Source organism: Ananas comosus, linkage group 6, assembly GCF_001540865.1.
Source record: "Ananas comosus cultivar F153 linkage group 6, ASM154086v1, whole genome shotgun sequence".
Taxonomy (NCBI): Eukaryota; Viridiplantae; Streptophyta; class Magnoliopsida; order Poales; family Bromeliaceae; genus Ananas; species Ananas comosus.
Genome location: NC_033626.1, coordinates 13457208 through 13475775, shown reverse-complemented (window position 1 = coordinate 13475775; position 18568 = coordinate 13457208). Strand labels below are relative to the sequence as shown.

Here is an 18568-nt window from a genome sequence, read left to right as displayed (position 1 = left end):
TTTTTTAAAAAAAAAGAGAATAATAGCATGCTACCACTTCATTCATTTAGAAGATGAATTAAGTTACAAGATGAGATAGCTGAAATTCAAAATAATAATAATAATAATAATAATAATAATAATAATGGGATGTCGACGTATCCCAAAGAATGCTGGACGATCAGATCTCTGCTAACATTTATCTCGTGGTGTGGTTTTTTCTTTTGAAATATTCTTCTATCCTGCTCTAACTACAAAACCCACCTAGTAACGGCGATTGTCATTGACTTCCTTCCACCTAAAGCACCACCTTTGATTTAGCTGGTTTTCGAAAGCTTGCCATCTGAATTGCAAATTTGTATAGACAACTAATTAGGTAAAAGGCCCGCCAACAACAATTTGGTAATTTCTCAAATCGCAAAAAGGTGGTCAACCATCTTGGCTCACCCAAATAGAGAAAAAAACGACTCTCCTCCTCCTGCCAATTCCTCATTTCCAGGTTATTTATCAACTGTTAGCACCTTACTCTTTAAGACCAACCAGATGAAGATTCTAAATTTTAGAGGAGTGGATTTTCCACAGTGATACAAACTATTGAGTATTACACCACCGTCTTGCAGGAAAGTATATAGTGATTTGACCGAAAACTTATCGAACTGGGCCCATCTCCATCTGGATTCATCCTTCGATTAATCAACAAGATGTTAGAAAGCAGCTCCTTTAGCTCCAGGATCAAATCCTTATCGTGTCACGAATTTGGGGCTAAGTGAAACAGTATCTTTCACCACTTCCACCTGTATCTCCAAAGCATTCCCTCACCCTACACCTTTTACCCGCCAATAATTCTACATTCATGATCTCTAAATTCTTAATTCCTAGTCCTCTTTCCTTTTTGTCCCTACACATCGACTTCCAACATACAAGGCAGTGTCCCCCAGCAACATTAATTTCTCTATTTCAGAAAATCACCCTACGAAGGGCTTTAACACGCCGTACAACACATTTGGGAGCTCTAAACATGGAAAAAAAAAAAAAAGATATAGCGGCAGGTTCGAGAGGACAGCAATCACAAGAATAAGTCTGCCTCCTTGAGTTCGCTTGTCATCCTTCAATCCGCTTCTCAATTTTACTTGTAACAGTCCACCGACCTTTCTTTCGAAGTCATCCATTTGTCAAGGGTAGTCTGAGATAGTGGATTGGCGAAGTTCCCAATTTGCATTCTAAGCTTTCAACTAACTCCGACCCTACCGATTGTTTCTACCCTAGTGCAATAGCTCGGACTTGTTCTTATTAATTTACAAACCTGATGCTCACACGAATATTTCCCATATGGATAAGAGGTTTCTCACTTGCCTACTCTTTGTCTTACAGAAAAAGATTGTATCATCTGTATATTAAATTGCAGCAATCTTGCAATTCTCGTTTGGACTGACCCCTCTCAGGAAGTTAGTGTTAACTGCTCTTTCCGTCATCCTCACGAGGCTTTCTACCACCATAAGAAAGAAATATAGTGACAAAAGGTCATCCTATCGTAAACCCCTTTTATCTTTAATCCATTTAGTAGGGACACCATTGATAAAGAGTTGCTATCACTACTACAAATTCATGATTTAGCGGTATTTACTCTGCAGCATTTATTTAAATAACACTAATTAATATATTTAACAGCATTACATGATAAGTGCCGCTAAATTTAATAATTTAGCAGCAATTTACTATTAATGTTGCAAAATAGAATAAATTAGCAACATAAATTAGTGAATGCCGTCGAAGTTTCCGGTATTTTATAAAAAATGACACTAAATGTAATAAAGTAGCAGCACTTATTGCTAACTGCCGCAATATTTGCTTCGCGATATTTATTTAAATCATGTCAATTAATATATTTAGAAGCATTACTTGATAATTGCCGTTAGATTTAATTAATTAGCAGCAATTTACTATTAATATTGCAAAATAGAATAAATTAGCAGCATAAATTAGTGAATGCTGTTAAATATAATAAACTNATAACTGCCGTTAAATTTAATAATTTAGCAGCAATTTACTATTAATGTTGCAAAATAGAATAAATTAGCAGCATAAATTAGTAAATGACACCGAAATTAGCAGCATAAATTAGTGAATGCCGCTAAATATAATAAACTAGCAGCACTTGTTACTAAATGTCATTTCTAATTAATATATAATTATTAATAATCCCTTTTTTATTTAGAATAAAAAATTTTAAAATTAAAGTTTAAAATTCGAAACATATAATTTAAAAATTAAACTTATAATTTAAAATTTAAAATTCTAAAATTTATATTTTAAATTTTAAATTCTAAAATTATTTATTTTTAAATTTTTAAATTTTAAATTTAAAACTATTAATTTTAAAACTTAAAATTTCATATTTCAAAATTTAAAATTTAAATTTAGTATCTAAATTTAGAATTTTAAAATTTTAAAATTTTAAAATAGAAAACTTAAAATATAAAAAATTAAAATATACATAACTAATAGTCGCTAGCGCAAGTGGCAAAGGATTTGGTTGTTGGTACTCGAGATCTCAAGTTCGAATCCTTGTTGATTCACATTTCCAGCAAAGCAAAGTTTAAGACAAAAAGAAATAAATGAAGCGAGTAGCATCTTAAAAAAATTAAAATTTTAAAATTTTAATTTCTAAAATCAGATATTTGTATTAGCAGCATTATATTCATGTGCCTCTAATAAACAATTTAAAATTAGCATTTAATTCCTTTTAGCGGCATATTCCTAATGACACTAATTGATTTATATTGGCGGCATTTATAATTAATGCTGCTAATACTTTTAGCAATATTGGCGCAGCATTTGTTGATCATTTAGCAGCATAAATAAATGTCACTAATGATTAATTTTCTAGTAGTGTATTTTGCTATTAGATATACATTGTTCGATCCATTCGCACTATTTGTGATTCACTCGAAGCCACCTCATAATCTTTTGAAGGTAATTCTAGATCACTCTGTAATAAGCCTTTCAAAACCTACTTTAATTCTGACACATTCCTCTTCGACTTTTGAGCACCAGCTAATAAGCTCGCTATCAATTGCAAAGGAGTCCAAAATTAACTAGCCTTTCAAGAAAGCAATCTAGGAGTGGAAGATGATCTCTTTCACTCCACCTAGTCTATTGGTGAGAATTACCTTAGATAAGATCCCTTGTACTTCGTTTATAAGACTGATTGGCCTAAAATCATTGGCAGATCTTGCTCTCTCTCTCTCTCTCTCTCTCTCAGGAACTAGGCAAATACATGAGTAGTCTATCGGCCCGAAATGCAATGAACCATCAAAGAGGTCCTTGAAGTCGTTAAAAAGGTCGTCTTTTAAAACCTCCCAAAAGGTCTGATAAATTTCAGGTTGAAACCATTCGGACGCAAAGCTTCATCTACTCCTAGCTGAAAAGTGGCCTTTCTAATCTCTTTCAGAGAAAAAGGAGAAGTGAGCAACTCCGAGCTTAACATTGGTCTATCCCTAAAAAGGCTGCTTCAATCATCTATCGTCCTGCTATCAGGGTTACCAAGGGCAAAAGTCTATTTAAACTTGTTAAAAATATATATATATATATGCCCTCTTATTTTTCTTTCTGTAATATCTCCAACCTTCATCTTCTACCACACCTATGGCGTTTTCGCGCCTTCTTCTATTAGCCATCGCATGAAAGAATTTCTTGATACCATCCCCTTTGGCCGTTGTAGTCTGGCACGAGTCGTCTACAGTATCTCCTCAACTATGATAATATCCGCTAGTTGCTTCTTGAACGGCTATGGATTCAGATTTGGGCTTTCCTAGAAATGTCCAGCTTGTGTATTTCTTCAGTAAATTTCTTCTTGGTTTTGTGTATTTCTTTAGTAAGTTTCTTCTTAGTTTTAGAAATACTATAAAAGTTCAATACACATCATTCCTTAATCCTCTTTCTGGCAGTTACGGAGTTTGGCCACAAGAGTAAGGACGATACTTTTGAAAACTCACATTTGTCAAGAAGAAAACAGGCAACACGGGGGAGAAATATTGCAAAATTTTGCTTTTTTTTGGGACCAAACAAATCTCATACTTATACAGATCGCAAAAAAGCCATTTTGCACATCAGCACATTCAATGGCATAGAGTTTGAAATTTTTTTTTAAAAAAAAAAACAACTATGCATGAGCAAACGACGCTCTATTTAGCAAGTTCTCATCAGTGCTAATAATATGTATATAAAATCTTTCCAGATATTACTAAAATCAGAACTAAGAGTAAGAGCCACGATATTCTTTCTAGAGCTTTTTTCCAAAAAAAGAAAAAGAAAAAACTAAGGCCACATACTAATGAGATACATGTCGAAAAGACCATACAAGGAAACTAGTGGTGGCAATTAAATTCGGCACAAGCAAAAGAAAAGGGCATAAAACAACAACTCAGTTTTCCACATAAAAATGATGAAGCAATAAATAAAAATCAAACATGATTTATGGTAAGAAGAGAGGACAAGTGTGGGTTCAAGACTCAAAAGAGTGGCTTCCTCATATCAGAGAGGTCATGCAACAGTACCTAAAAAAAGTAGGGTTAATTGCATACAAGTTTCCGCAAATATAGTGAATTGCAAATATATCCCTATAAAGTTCAACTTTCATAAGTTATTCATGTAAAAGTCCTAATATTTTTAGATATGTCCCTCTAGTTTGTTATCGTTAGAAAACCGTTAAAAAACTGTTTACATTTCCAATTTTGCCATCACAAATATATCTCTTCAAAAATTATAACAGTATAATATAAGATGGATAAAAATATCAAAAATTAATCTGGATAAAGTATTTAACCCATACTTAACTAAACTATTCTAACAGATTCTAACGATAGGGACATATTTGAAAATATTAGAACTTTTGTAGGAATAACTTATGAAAGTTGAACTTTACAGAAATATATCTGTAATTCACAATATTTTTAGGAACAAGTATGCAATTGGCCCAAAAAAAGTAAATCCTCTAAATAAATGCCCCCTATGGGCTGCGGCACATCACAAAGTGCAGGTGGTGGAGCTTTACCATAAACTGTAAAACATTATTCAAAAATAGCCCTAGCACTAAAAAGACAGTGTTCCCTAGCTTTTTATTTGGTTAACTTCAGTGCCTCGCATGATTTAGTCATGTTGGGCTGCTTTGTCAAATTCTAAGTAACCTACCGCCGCACGACATGACATGAAAAGATCTCTGTACACCTATAACAATTATTTTTATTTTGGAGAGGATAAGATGAAAAGACCACATGAAAGGAGGAAAGTTTTGCAAATCCAATAGGGTCAATAATTCAGCAGGGTGAAATAATCTGGTCCACATAAAGATTGGGATTAGATCGATCAACACACAACTCCATGAACCACAAAAAACAAGAAGAAAATTCTAAACAAAATTCAACTTTGTGAGATCAGTGCGATTGGAAACCATAATCGTGATTCTTTGTGATGTTCTTTTTTCTTCCTTTTTTTTTTTTTTTTTTTTTACTCGACCACTTTTTGGGTTTGTTCACATTGGTTCTTTGGAACAGAAACAAAGATGAGCAAAGTAGTTGATACACTTTTCCATCTTACATGTTCAGAAGCTCCTATTTGGGGTGTAAAATGGGCCGGGCGGCACTGCGGGCCAAACTATGGCCCAGCACGGCTACTGCAGCATTGTGCCGGGCCAGGCTGGGCCAATTTTCATGGCCCGACGGCCCGGCCGGGCACAGCCCAAGCAGCAGGGCCCGAACCCCGAGGCTGTTGCTTGGTCTTGGGGTTGAATCTCCTAGGGAGAAGGGCCTTGGTCCTTCTTCCCAGGAGATCTCCCCCAAGGTCTACTGTGGCAGACCTTGTGAGGAGTTTTGGTCAATGGACCAAACAATTTTGGTCCATCGGACCAAAAACACTCCAATTTTTTTCCAAAAAAACTAAAAAATTATTTTAATATAACATATACCTATACTATACTATATATACCTAATATATATATATATATATATAAAATTTAAATATTTGTTATATTATAATTATTTTTATAAATTTTAAATTTTAAATAGAAAAAATTATTTGTTTATTTTAAAATTTTTTATATTTTTTTAAAAATAAAAAAAATAAAATCCTTTAGGGCCGGCCCGGAGCACGGCCCGGACCTTCCGGGCCAAAGGGCCATGCTGGGCCAGAGAGTTGGTAGCTCCGGCCCTGCAACACCCAGCCCAAATTTGAAACTGGGCCAGGCCGGCCCGGCATGCCCCTAGTCCGAATCAGCACGAAAAATGTGAGCCGCGCCGGTTACACCCCTACTCCTACTATATCACATTTATTAATGTGCTCAAAACTGAATCTGCTCATGCCTAAACAAACTACAGCATGCTTCTCTGAAATGTTTTGACTCTATTCTCTGATACTAATGGAGTCAGATCGCAAGTGCGTACTCATAGAGAAATAATTTGATAACCCTTCAAAATTTGACACTTACATGCATTTTTTTGCTCCTTGTTTTTTGCAACTACAATGACTGCATGAACAAACATATGCAATAAATACAACTTTGAAGATCCTATGATGACTTACCAGTCTCTTTTCCCCACCCTCTTACTCGGGATGTATTAGCTGTTGTATTGTTTTTGTCTCCCAAATAATAAGTATTATCCTTACTGACAAACAGTGTGCAATGGTATTCCTGGAAAAGATACTCCAATCACAACGAGCTTAAGTAGTCCTTTAATAACGTTAAGATCTGATCATCATCTGATGCACCTTCAAGTCTTTCAAACAAAATACCATCCATTCTTGCCTGAACACCACTTGATGGTGCTAAATCCTGCAGAACTTCTTTCACTGCTCTGTCTACTCCAAGCAAAGAACTCCCAACACCAATCAGGAGCCCAGGTAATGACGGAGATGGTTTTGATATCTCGACTAACCTTACCTGCATTAGAAAGAAATGGATTCAATAGTTATGATGGGACAGTTAAAATTTTTGGTTTTTCCAATTCTATCCGAGCTCCCAATCGTACAAGTAAAACAAAGTGGTGGTAATAACAATGAGACTAAAAAGTAGATCCCTTATAGCAAATCTAAAATTCCATAGTGCTTCACCAACGGAAAAACAGTTAGTTCAAACTTCATGTGAAATAGGCCCAAAATCACGAAATTTCAGGGAAAAGAGTATACGAAAAATGAAAACCATGCGGACTAACCTGTCTATCTTGTGGGATGTTTGCCTTTTGTTTCGCAATAGCAATGGCTCGTGATAGTCCACCAATAGCATCGACTAGTCCCCGGGGAGCTGCTTCTTTGCCGCTCCATACTCTTCCCTGAGCAACACTTTCCATTTGATCTACCTGGCAATAAACAATCTTCTAATATGAGCATAGAATTAAAGAAAGGATGAACTGAAAACAGTAGATCTTTGAGGTGCTTACAGGCATTGAACGTGAAAAGGCAGCTTTATCTCGGAATTGCCTGTAAATATTTTGTGCGAACTTCGCAAATAGTTCTTCTTCATCTGGTCTGTCAAAATCGATCATGTTGCCTTTAAAAATGTATGGCCTTTTTTATCATAGACTAAGCAAAAGAGGGGAAAGAAGCACATCCAAAACTCCAAGGTCAAAAATAACATTCTACACTAATAAGAGTTGTGGGAACTGTGAAATCAATGTGTTTTTTTAGCAATTAGCAGTCAATAATCTTTCAACTGCAGAAGCTTCTGATAACTTGTACTTCTTTGATCTATAAAAATGCAAATATAAAAAGAAATAAACTGGAGGAAAAAACTGTGAGAAAAAGGAAGCAATCATACAACATCGACAGTCCATTATGAATATGTTCTTGTATTACTTTTGTGCGCGCAAACTGTAAGCTGAAGGGACAATATGATATCAATAGATATTTACCTTAAAGGGCGATTTTCAGCCGCATTAATTTCAGCATATCGACCTCTTGATAGTACCTCCTTGTTGAAGCCAATCCTTTCATACAGCTTATGTAAACTAAACTTTCCTGCAATCTCAACGTGTCAAGTCTAAGCTAGCAAAACAAAACCTAGTCTAGCACAGAAGAAAAGAAGCAAATATGCAAAGTTCAAAAATTAATGACAATGATAAAACTTCAAACAAGAACAAAGTTCACCACGAAAGAACACAGAATAATTAAAGAATACAAGATTTTAATCATGTATACCCTCCAGAGGGCTATGCAGTTTGTAAACTAAAGGAGATTTGAACAATCCAAGAGAGGATAATAGTAGAAAATGGAAAATGAAATTAGTCAGGAATCCTCAAATGCTTCCTCACTGAACCAAAAACAACTCATTTGCCTATTCCAACGGTCTAATAAAAAAAAAAATCTGAATTTTGAATCTGATGCATCTAAGGAGACCAGGACAAAATAGATAAGCATTAGATTCACCTGTAACAACTCCAATTGAGCCGGTTAGAGTAAGCTTCTCAGCAACAATTACACCAGCAGCCATAGACATGTAATATCCTCCACTTGCAGCAATATCAGACATAGATGCAATTACGGGTTTAGTCGCAGCAAGAAGCCGGATTTCCCTCCACATTCTACATTAAATCAGTATAAAAAACCAGAAAATATGGGTTAATCTTAAGCCTAAAACTAAAATGTGAAAAGTCAAAGAAGAAGATTCTTATTTATAGGTCCTACATTATAATTGCCAAAAGAGATCAAGCTTGAAAACCACTTACAGATCAGAACCAAGCGCGTCACCACCAGGGCTGTCAATTCGCAAGACAACAGCCTTATACTTCTTTGACTCTGTAAAACAAAATTGGTAATTATTTTACTGACTTCCATTTGTATGTTTAGTTTTCCACGCAAAATGCATCTTCAGGAAAAGGAAAATAAAAATGCACTCCAACCCAACACGAAGGATACTTTGAATAAGTATCAACAAATATTTTAAGCTTAATAGCGAGTAAACAGACCTCTAACTTTGCGTATCTTCTCAATTATTTCCTCAGCAACAATCCCTGAGCTAGGAACATTCAATGTGCCGCGAGCACGACGGATGCTACCAGTTGCTCTAATTATCGCAATTTGGTCTCCGCCGCCTTCCAACCCAAGAGTCCATTTTCTTACTCTAGAGTACTTCCTATGAAAAAGAGAACAGCAAGATTTTAGTTATTTTCCCCAAGTATAGGACACGAAACTTTCCAGGAAATTTCCCATTTCAAGGCTGATTTTGCAAGAAAAACACTAAGAGGAGCAAGCCTGAAATTACAACCATGAGAAAGCACGATCATATGATATAACAACAATTACCCATAATTAGACAGCTCAAGAAGTTCTGCTAGAGCTTATCCATTACCTGTAATCAACCATGGGTAGATTTTTCTTATTCTTTTGTCCCAATCTCTCCTTCAGCATTGATATTATCTGCATTACAAGACCTAACTAAATGAATAAAGTACATTAAACAGATAAATAATATAACAAGTAATATTAGGGAATCTCGCGAGCCAATATCAAAGCCAAATTTATCTCCAGCTGCCCTGTTGTGCTGTAATTCTCATTATTTGGTAGGAGACCACTATCAGAAGTACAACAACTAGAACAAAGAAAATCCTTGAAGAATTCGAAACAATGTGAATAAAATAAAGTACAGGTTCATCAAATTTAATCATATTTTACTTTTACTGCAAACATCCTGTTTGCAATAACAGCCAACTGCATATTTAAAGGCTTCTTGAAGTAGTAGAAAGGCATTGCAAATGGATGCTTCTACTTTTTACAAGAACCTTTTGTACTCAACAAAAATATTTATATTATATCTGTTAATAATATTATATTCAGATGGCTAGACAGAAGAGTCCATTATTGCCCTCTTGGTGCTATTTGAACCCTTAAAAAAAATAAGAATATACACAAATAACATTATTAAAGGGATGTTTTGATAGCACACAATTCTAGAAAAACAACAAGAGCAGACTTGAGAAATGCATGACCCTCTTACATTATTCTCACTAAATGTCCTTTTTCACTGCTTTCTAGTGTCTGTTTTCTTCATAAAATAAAAGAAATAGAAGAAACAATTGTTCCAACAATCTCAATCAGCAGCAGTCTGAAACGTGTCTGTCAAATGTTCTATTTTACATGTATATTATGACCTATCCAAATCTTAATGGGCATCAGCAGTAATATCTTCCTTTGTATTATGAGAAAAGAGCTCACTTGAATAGACAATCTAGTAAAAACAGCCAACTTGTTTTCTATTTTGCAATTTGGTCTTTGTTTCCGTTTGCAACTTCGGCCTGAAATACCTTTTCACGGACCAAAAATGCCTTTGAACAAAATCTTCAGCGAAGAGACGCATCGCAACATTGGCTACAAGCATTTTGGTTTATTAAAAAGAAAATATCAACCCAAAGAAGCAAAAACCAAGGTGGTTTTGCATGACAATCCCTTTAAAACATATCCTATTCATTTGAAATATCAGTTAATTGCTAGGACAGAAATATGCACCTCATCATCATATGATATTTTTGTTATCCAACCTTCTTCTCTAAGTCTCTCAATTTGATAAACTCCAGAGTTAATAAATTCTTCAATTTCTTCTCTTGTCTTCCCTGGCCAAGAAAATGAACTCAATAATCTAGGAAAGTGACCTTAGGGTTTAAACAACTAAAAATAGATGACTCAATGCACCTTGGGCACTTGAAATTGTGTCCAGCCAATTTCCATATATATCATCAAGCAATGAATTTAGCATCTCGCTAACTTCGTTTGACATGTTTTTACGTGAGAATAGGTCCCCAGCACTTTTGTATTTTCCAATACGCTGGATATATGGTTCAACACCAATTTTCTCAAGAGTCCCTGCAAATGAAGTTATCGAATATAAGGATATATGAACAATGTTTCCATACATAATTATGAATAGTTAACCAATCTAAAGAAAAAACAAAACAAAACGCATAACTGATAGGATTTAATATATCACAAGGACGAGGACCAGGAGGAGGTCAAATACAGAGTGGCCAAAGACCACTTGCTGTCCAAATCAAGGAGCACAAGTGTGGGAAGTGATACGAACTGACATTCCATTTTTAATCTTAGTATAATCCATGACCTATTTATCTATTAAATAGAAGTTCCAGCAAACTACAAATAGCAGAAAAAGGTTACGAGAATCAAAAAACAAATATAAGTTGAAAATAATAGTTAGAAAAAACAGATGTTTGAAGCAAAAAAAAAAAACTTCAACAATTAAGGATAAGCTACAATATCTCCTTGCATGTTCTAATACAAAGCCTAGAGAGAATAGAAAACCTCTTCTGTGTACACCACTGTGTAAGAAGGCATCTTCTAGTAATCATCAATATTAGTCATTAACTCCTGATGACATCAATGTTACTGTTCTTGAAGAATTTTTTCAAAAATATCAATAAGAACAGATAAATAGAGCAGAAGCAGAAAAGAAAAATATATAAATGCCATTATGTTGCTACCCTGGAAGACATTAAGCATACGATGATGCACTTTGATGATTTTTCTCAGCAAAAGTACACATTATTTGTGCAAGAGAAGGTTACAGAATACAGATGATGAAATATGAAACTGCGCATTCGAATATATACTTGATGATCAATATTTGTTAGACAACATTTTTAAGTATATATTTGTTATATAGCATAGATGGAACAGATTACCCCTGAGAAAGGAGGCTTGAACTGTCAACCCAAAAAGTGAAACATATGCACTGGGAGGGGCGTACACTTCTCCACAAGCGCATGCAAGGTAGTACTCTTTCTCCCCACAAATAGGGATATAGCTTACAATGAATTTGCCTACAAAAGTCACATGCATCTCCACATTAAAAGTAGAAACAGTGATGAGATTTTGGTGATATGTGATAGTCAAATATTCATATAGAATAATTTTCATTTACATTTCTAGTTGAGCAACAGATGATACACCAAACACTCATTTTGTATAATTTGTTAACAAGTAGAAAGCCTTTCTTCTTGTCATCATGGTTATTTATCTTGTAATAAGCTTTGGCCAAGTAACGGATGATTACTTGTTTTATTATTTTTTTAAAAAAAAAAAAGAAATCTGAGAAGCAAAATACAGTTGTTTATATATATATATATATAGAGAGAGAGAGAGAGAGAGAGAGAGCGCTAGACTGGAATACTATTGATAGCAAAATGTCCTTTTTGCTATCAAAGTTTTTAACTCTTGGATGAAAAATTATAGGGTTAGGATGATATTAGTCTCTTAGGGTTGAGTGGTCCTCACTTGGTTATAATATTTAATCCAATGGTTAGAAATGATGGAAGGAATTGATCCAAAAGCTAAAAACTTGATAGTAAAAAAGGCTTTTTGCTATCAATAGTATTCTAGCCCAACTCTCTCTCTCTCTCTCTCTCTCTCTTTATATATATATATATTTGGCCAAACAAATACTTTGAATGTAAGGATTGCAAGCAATCAAACATCCCTTTCTACTCTATTTCATATAGAAATTTTATTTAAAATAAAATAAAGAAAAACAACAACAATACCAAACAAGGCCTTACTTCTCAGATTAATTCAACCTTTTATCCAATCAATTGAGCCGCAATTGCTTCGGCAATCATAAGGATCCATATTTACCTGATTTCTTGAAATTGAAAATATGCCTTCGTATTTCATCGACTTTGCCCCATCCGCACCTAAGAGGTTCAATGTGAAGATATATACCAGATATACGAGGATCATATGCCGCCTTGACAAAATTTTCACATATTTGAGGTAGGGATAGACCAGCAGTAAAACGGTTTTCTAGTTGGTCAGATATCTGCATTTAAATAAGTTCATTAACAGCCAAGAAACCAGCTCAATTTTTTTTTTCAAAAGGTTAGAAACAATGTTACTTTGCCTCCTAATGCAGTAAATAAATCGCTGTCACAAGATATGCAGCGAAGAATCTATTTCCATAACCCATACAAGCAATTTCAGCATTTGATTGCTAGATGGGGGGAAAATGCTACCGACCGTGAACTCTATCAAACGTGGTGAGCTAAGTAAGGTGATGTTCTACACCTTCTAGCACAGCTATTAACTGGTTGTGACAAAATACTGTTCCCACAAGAATCTATCGCGACTTACTCATCGCCGATGAAACGCCCAAAGAAGTGAAGTAATTTGGCAATTCGTTGCAAATCGGAAAGAATCAATTTGCCTGTAACCTTCAACATGCATAGCAATTAGCCTGATTACTACTACACGAATTCACCACCGATACGAGGATGACCATTAGCATTCTCCACCCTCTAGAGAGCCTACGGAAGAAGGGGGAACCCTAGCTACCTGGCCCCGGAGCTTCATGGAGAGCACGCTACCCTTCTTGACGCGCTCCCACGGCGGCGCGACGAGCATCCGGAGCTTGACCAAGAAGCTCCTCCACCACCCGACCTCGTCCATCTCGAACTCCCCCGCGGGGAACGCGGCCTCCTTGTCGGATCGCGGAGCCGAGGGGACGGCGCCATCGCCATTCTCGGAGGCGTCGTCGCCGCCCCCACCATCGTCGGCGGCCTTGGGAGGAGATGAGGAGGAGGAGGAGGAGGAGGAGGAGGAGGAGGATTCGAGGGCTCGAACGGGGAAAGAGGGGCGAAGGAGGAGATGCGCGGGGGCGGGGGAGGAGAGGAGGAGGCGAGGGGAGAGGAAGGGGAGAGAGGAGACGGAGAGCGAGGGTTTGTTCGTAGAAGAGGAGGAGGAGGAGGAGGAGGAGAGGAGGAGGAGGAAGGTGGAGAGGCTAGGGAACGTAATACGTGCGGAGCGTCGCCATACGTGGAGAGCGTGGAGACCGCGCGGGGGCTTCAAGAGCGCGATCCTCGACATCTTCTCTCCTCCACCTCCGCGACGGAGCAAAAGAAAGAGAGAGAGAGAGAGTGAGTGTGGTGGATTGGATTGGATTGGATTGGGTTGAGGCGGTTGCTCTACTGCCACGTTATTCTCGTTCCTCCGCTCCAAGGCGCGGTCGGGTCCTCCGGACTACTCTGGGAACCCGGAAGAAGTGTCGCGCCAAATCATGCCTCGCATGATATATGGACAGTGGACATGTCACAATATTCTGTTACATTTTGCGGAAAATGTTTTGTGCGCACCCGTATTTATTATTTATTATAATAATAATATAGAAGTAAATTTCACTTTCTTTGAATTTAAAAATGTTCCAGTTAACATATTATTATAAGTGTACATTTATTTGAGATTATAATTAGATGCAGGTTTGAGATTCGAATCCGCACATTGTGAAAACAGTTAATTAATGTCGATTCTTTGGTTACCTTGCCGTTGTTTTGTCATGCATGAATGATCTTCTCTCGCGATTAATTTCCAGTTATTTCTTTCCATCTGTTGTTTTCAAAAAAGAACAAAAAGGGAAATCAACCGTCCTGTTCAGTGAGGAAGAAATTTCTTCAATAGTCACATTAGGCTTTTTCTTTTTTTGATCATGAATTCTTTAAAGTTTCTCATCGTTTTCCGTCATAAATACTATTACAAAATACTTTATAATATTATCTTTATATATTATTAATGTGTTGACAAATTAAACAAATCACAAATCTATACATTATAGATGGCAAGATATTAACAATATAATTGAAGAAATATAGTGAAAGACTCAAAACATTTATCTTTTGTCACGAAACATTAAAAAGATTTATTCCTTTTACACATTGTCAATGACTTATGTGTTTATTTTCATGGCTTATGTTATAGCTCTATTTGAGGGTTTTCTTTTCTTTTCTTTTCTTTTTTTTTGAGATTTTCTTCCGGATAAAAAGCAGCAGGTTCTGGATCAAATATGAAATATGTGAATAGAAGTAGAACCAATTCATATCCATAGGGCTTCTGTCGGATCTGTTGATCGGTGGTTAAACACTTAAACCTGTGCAACTTTATCCTTCCAAACTATAGTGATTGATTCCTACACGCAAGGCATGCAGGTTTTATTGGAAAACTCAGGAGAAAAACACAAACCATTAGTCCATTACCCTCATTCTGACCTGATAGAATTATTTCGAGAAGATTGGAAAATGGAAATTAACACTGCACCTTTTTTTTATTTTGTTTAATTTAGTAATTTCCATAATGACAATTATTTTTCTTTCTTATCTAAATTATTTTCTATTCTTATGCAATTGATTCATGATCCAAAACTATCCTGCAATGGCAGAATAATCAAGAGACAGGAAAAAAAAAAAAAAACTATCAGGGTAAAATCAGAGAGTATAGGGACGTAAAAGAGCTTATTTAAGGTTTATTAATTAATGATTAGAGTGCAATAATGATATTATCACATCATCAATAATATCGTAAAGTATATTTGGGGTTCCTGTAGCAGCACTTTTTTTATTATACCAACTATTACTAATATAACCGGTAAAGAGCATGACGATTGATATTCAAGGTTTCAAATTCAAAATCTAATTACTTTATATTTTTAACTAAATTTATTTCTAAATAATAAATAAAACGATAGCATGCNTTTCTAAAAAAAAAAAAAAAAAAAACGATAGCATGCTACCATTCTTGAAAAAAACTGCAGTTTCCATTATGGCATGGACTTTGGAGCTCAAAATTTCATATATACAGTAACATCTCTGCTTTGCTATACTGTTCTCACAAACCATAGCACTTGTTGTTTTGGTAGGTGCAAATACAAAATTTTCTCTGAGCAAAAGTGGTATAGCTCTTTTTATTCTTTCACCCTTAGTTAAGACAAAAGGAGTTAGAAGTAGTACATAATTCTAGGCTCTAGCATTATCCACAATGCTAGGTTGAAAAGTTTGCTAATAGGAACATGCGCGCCACTAAGATCAAGTGTCAAAACATAGAATTATATTTCTCTTCTTTAGAACTAAAACGATGGCTCGCGCGACGCCGTAATTACCATGGAATGTCACAATAGGAGAAAACATCAATCTTATCCACTTTGAGCGCCAGATCCGATCTCTTGACGAACCGGCCCTTGATTCGTGGTCGGGACTCCGCGTAGGCCTTCCTCGATGCGTACCGTATCGTCTTCTCGAACTTCCTCGTCTTCCGCTTCTCTCGGTATCTGAGTACCCGTGCTTTTCTATCCACCGATTTGAAATGCAAGGGTAATTGAAGCGATGGGCCGGAGAAGAGGTCTATGGTTCCTTTGCAGTGCAGGAGATAGGAATTTGTGGTATCTGACAAGGTAGTATCTGGTACAGCAATCGCTTCCATTGAGGAGAAAGATACCTGAGATTTCACGTACTAGATGGTCAAGGAATTATTGTGTGGGAAGAGATTAATTAGAAAAAAAAAGAGCCAAGTATATATGTAGATTCGATTTTGTTGTTTGATATGTTTGAATAAATGACACAAAGTTGTTCAAAGAAATACTAGATGATAAGATGAGGATATACAAAGCTAATTAGAACTAGAGCTGTAGAGCAAAAGCCTGGCTTTGAAGCGCACATTGTGTCTGACTTTTAAAAGTAATTTTTTTTTACTCACGAAGCATTGATTATGTGTCTAACTAATGTGAAAAGTTGTTAGTAGAGTTTAGTATTATCGTTTGGTTAAATTATAGAAAACTTTTTTTATGAATATATGCTTTTTCATTTTTCCTTCCTAATTTTTAAAAATTTATATTTTATTTTCTTACCATTTCAAGTTATTACATTTAGCTTTCTCCATCAGAGTTCTATACCGTTCCGTCTATTTTTTATAATTTATATCAAAAATATTTTTTAAAATGACTGAAATGCACTAATTTTTTTATATTAAAAAAATAAGAGTAATCTGGTCATTTTGTTCTCTTCATTAACGCCGTACCTCTGAAAATATTTTTAAATTTTTAAGGGAGAAAAAAGTAGATTTTTAAAAATTATAGAGAAAAAATAAAAAATGGGTATTTATAAATTTTTTTTTTGTAATTTAACCTGAATATTATTATGATTAGCTTAATTTACGTGGTAGTGCTTGGCGTAATGTATGATAGTAGTTAATTAGGGGACACAGAGAAAGCTATTTGACAAATTTGACGAAAGAAACCAATTAAACAAATAACCTTAGAAAAGCAGTTCTCTGCTTGAAACTAATAACTTAAGAATCAAGATTCCCTTTCTAAACAAACACAAACAGAGAAGTAAATAAAGATTACGAGGAGATTAACTAATCGGCTGTTATAAAACGGCAAAAGATATCGAGCTAAACTAGTGTTCATACCTGTCAGCGTTGACTTAAAATAAAAGAGAAAGTCAAACAGTAAGTGCACGCATGGGGATCGAGTTGTAAACCACCACCCGACATATAATTAACTCACGCTGCTACTGTAGGAAGCTGTGTAACCGGACCCTGCTTTACAATTCGAAGCCTCACGCCGCAGCTGCGGCTGCGAAGGAACCTCGCACTCGCGCGCTTCGTTCTCGTCGCAGCTCACGGGCCATCGCCGATCCTCTTGCGTCTGGTTGTAGAACAGATCGTAGTCGTGCTCCGCAAGATCCAAATACTCGTCAACCTCTCCGTACGGAGGCAATCCTGCATCGCCGGCATCGTCGTTGTAGTAGTTCTCATCGAGGAGCGGCCACGACCCGGCTGCTGCAGCCTCCAGTTCTAGCTCCTCATCACAAAAGGCTTCTGCTGCTGCAGCGGAGAGGGGGAACGCAGGGAAGCGGTGTTGGCGGCAGTCGAGGGTGTTTGCGGAGTGCACCTGCACGTCGCAGTCGGCGCAGAGCGCAGCGTCATCGGCTCGGCAGTCGACAGCAGCGATGGCGCGCTCGCAGGCCTCGCACACGCATCGCGAAACGTGCAGCTGTGCGTAGCATGCAGCACACAGGTACGCCAGCCTGTGTGAATCGAACGGCAGAGCGACCGGCCCACTCTCCGCTCCCGCTGCCGCTGCCGCTGCCGCCTCCATCGGGCGGCGGATGCTTTGTAGCTCTCCTAGCTCTCCCTCCTCCTCGAACAAATCACTACTACGGGTATTTTACAATATATCTAGCATGAAAACACAGCTATTTTACTACGGGTGAGTCACTCAAGGGAGAGTGAAACGGGGGGGTGGGGGACTATAATACAATGCGAGAGTAAGCACTAAGCAGGGATGGAGTGGCAGAGGAATCCCGCCAGTGACACGTGGCGCTTTCTGGGTGGGTGAGACTTACGGCTGGGGTAGGTGTCGGTGGGCCCGAGATGGCCCACTGCACCCTTTGCCTCAGAGCACTTTTTGGTATTTAGAAACCTGCAATTCTCCGCCCTCAGAATAAAAACGGGTCGGATCTCTAGCGGATGGTACCTAATCCATATTTAGTCATGTTTTCATTTTGAATCTGAATCTAAATTTGAATATTGGTGGGATACTAAAATTCAAATCTGTATTCAGTAAAAATAAATGTGAATGAGAATCGGATATCAAAAACGGATATGTAATCAATATAGAGAATCGAAAGCAATTTTTTTATTTTTTATATTTTATAAAAAAAAAATTAGTGTTCTGTTTTTGAAAAAATTGAAAAATAAAAATGCTAGTTTTCTATAAAATCTAAAAGAAAAAACTAAGGGAATATTTGCTTTGCTCGGGAAAGAGTGGAAAAAG

The 18568-nt window shown here is 36.5% G+C and overlaps 2 protein-coding genes across 2 annotated transcripts; both read right to left on the bottom strand.

Moving 5' to 3' along the window:
- LOC109711485 (serine protease SPPA, chloroplastic) lies at positions 6408-13625 on the bottom strand. The gene is made up of 13 exons (XM_020234546.1): positions 13303-13625; positions 12607-12790; positions 11658-11795; positions 10654-10824; positions 10471-10574; positions 9317-9384; positions 8934-9100; positions 8694-8763; positions 8395-8549; positions 7881-7986; positions 7410-7497; positions 7185-7328; positions 6408-6913 (listed from the first exon to the last, which is right to left on the bottom strand). The coding sequence occupies exons 1-13, from the start codon at positions 13414-13416 to the stop codon at positions 6683-6685; spliced, it is 1740 nt and encodes a 579-aa protein (XP_020090135.1). The 5' UTR covers positions 13417-13625; the 3' UTR covers positions 6408-6682.
- Positions 15646-18015, bottom strand: LOC109711898 (zinc finger protein HD1-like). The gene is made up of 2 exons (XM_020235252.1): positions 17297-18015; positions 15646-16227 (listed from the first exon to the last, which is right to left on the bottom strand). Exons 1-2 carry the CDS (start codon positions 17888-17890, stop codon positions 15889-15891), a joined length of 933 nt encoding a protein of 310 aa, XP_020090841.1. The 5' UTR covers positions 17891-18015; the 3' UTR covers positions 15646-15888.

What these genes read in the sequence shown, in the direction of transcription:
- LOC109711898 (XM_020235252.1), bottom strand. Translation starts at nt 17,890, where the DNA reads ATGGAGGCGGCAGCGGCAGCGGCAGCGGGAGCGGAGAGTGGGCCGGTC. An exon ending in CAGCTTCCTACAGTAGCAGC is followed by an intron (nt 16,228 to 17,296) that starts GTGAGTTAATTA and finishes GTGAAATCTCAG; the next exon opens with GTATCTTTCTCCTCAATGGA.
- LOC109711485 (XM_020234546.1), bottom strand. Translation starts at nt 13,416, where the DNA reads ATGGACGAGGTCGGGTGGTGGAGGAGCTTCTTGGTCAAGCTCCGGATG. An exon ending in TTTCAATTTCAAGAAATCAG is followed by an intron (nt 11,796 to 12,606) that starts GTAAATATGGAT and finishes TGACTTTTGTAG; the next exon opens with GCAAATTCATTGTAAGCTAT. An exon ending in CTACCCATGGTTGATTACAG is followed by an intron (nt 9,101 to 9,316) that starts GTAATGGATAAG and finishes TCTTTTTCATAG; the next exon opens with GAAGTACTCTAGAGTAAGAA.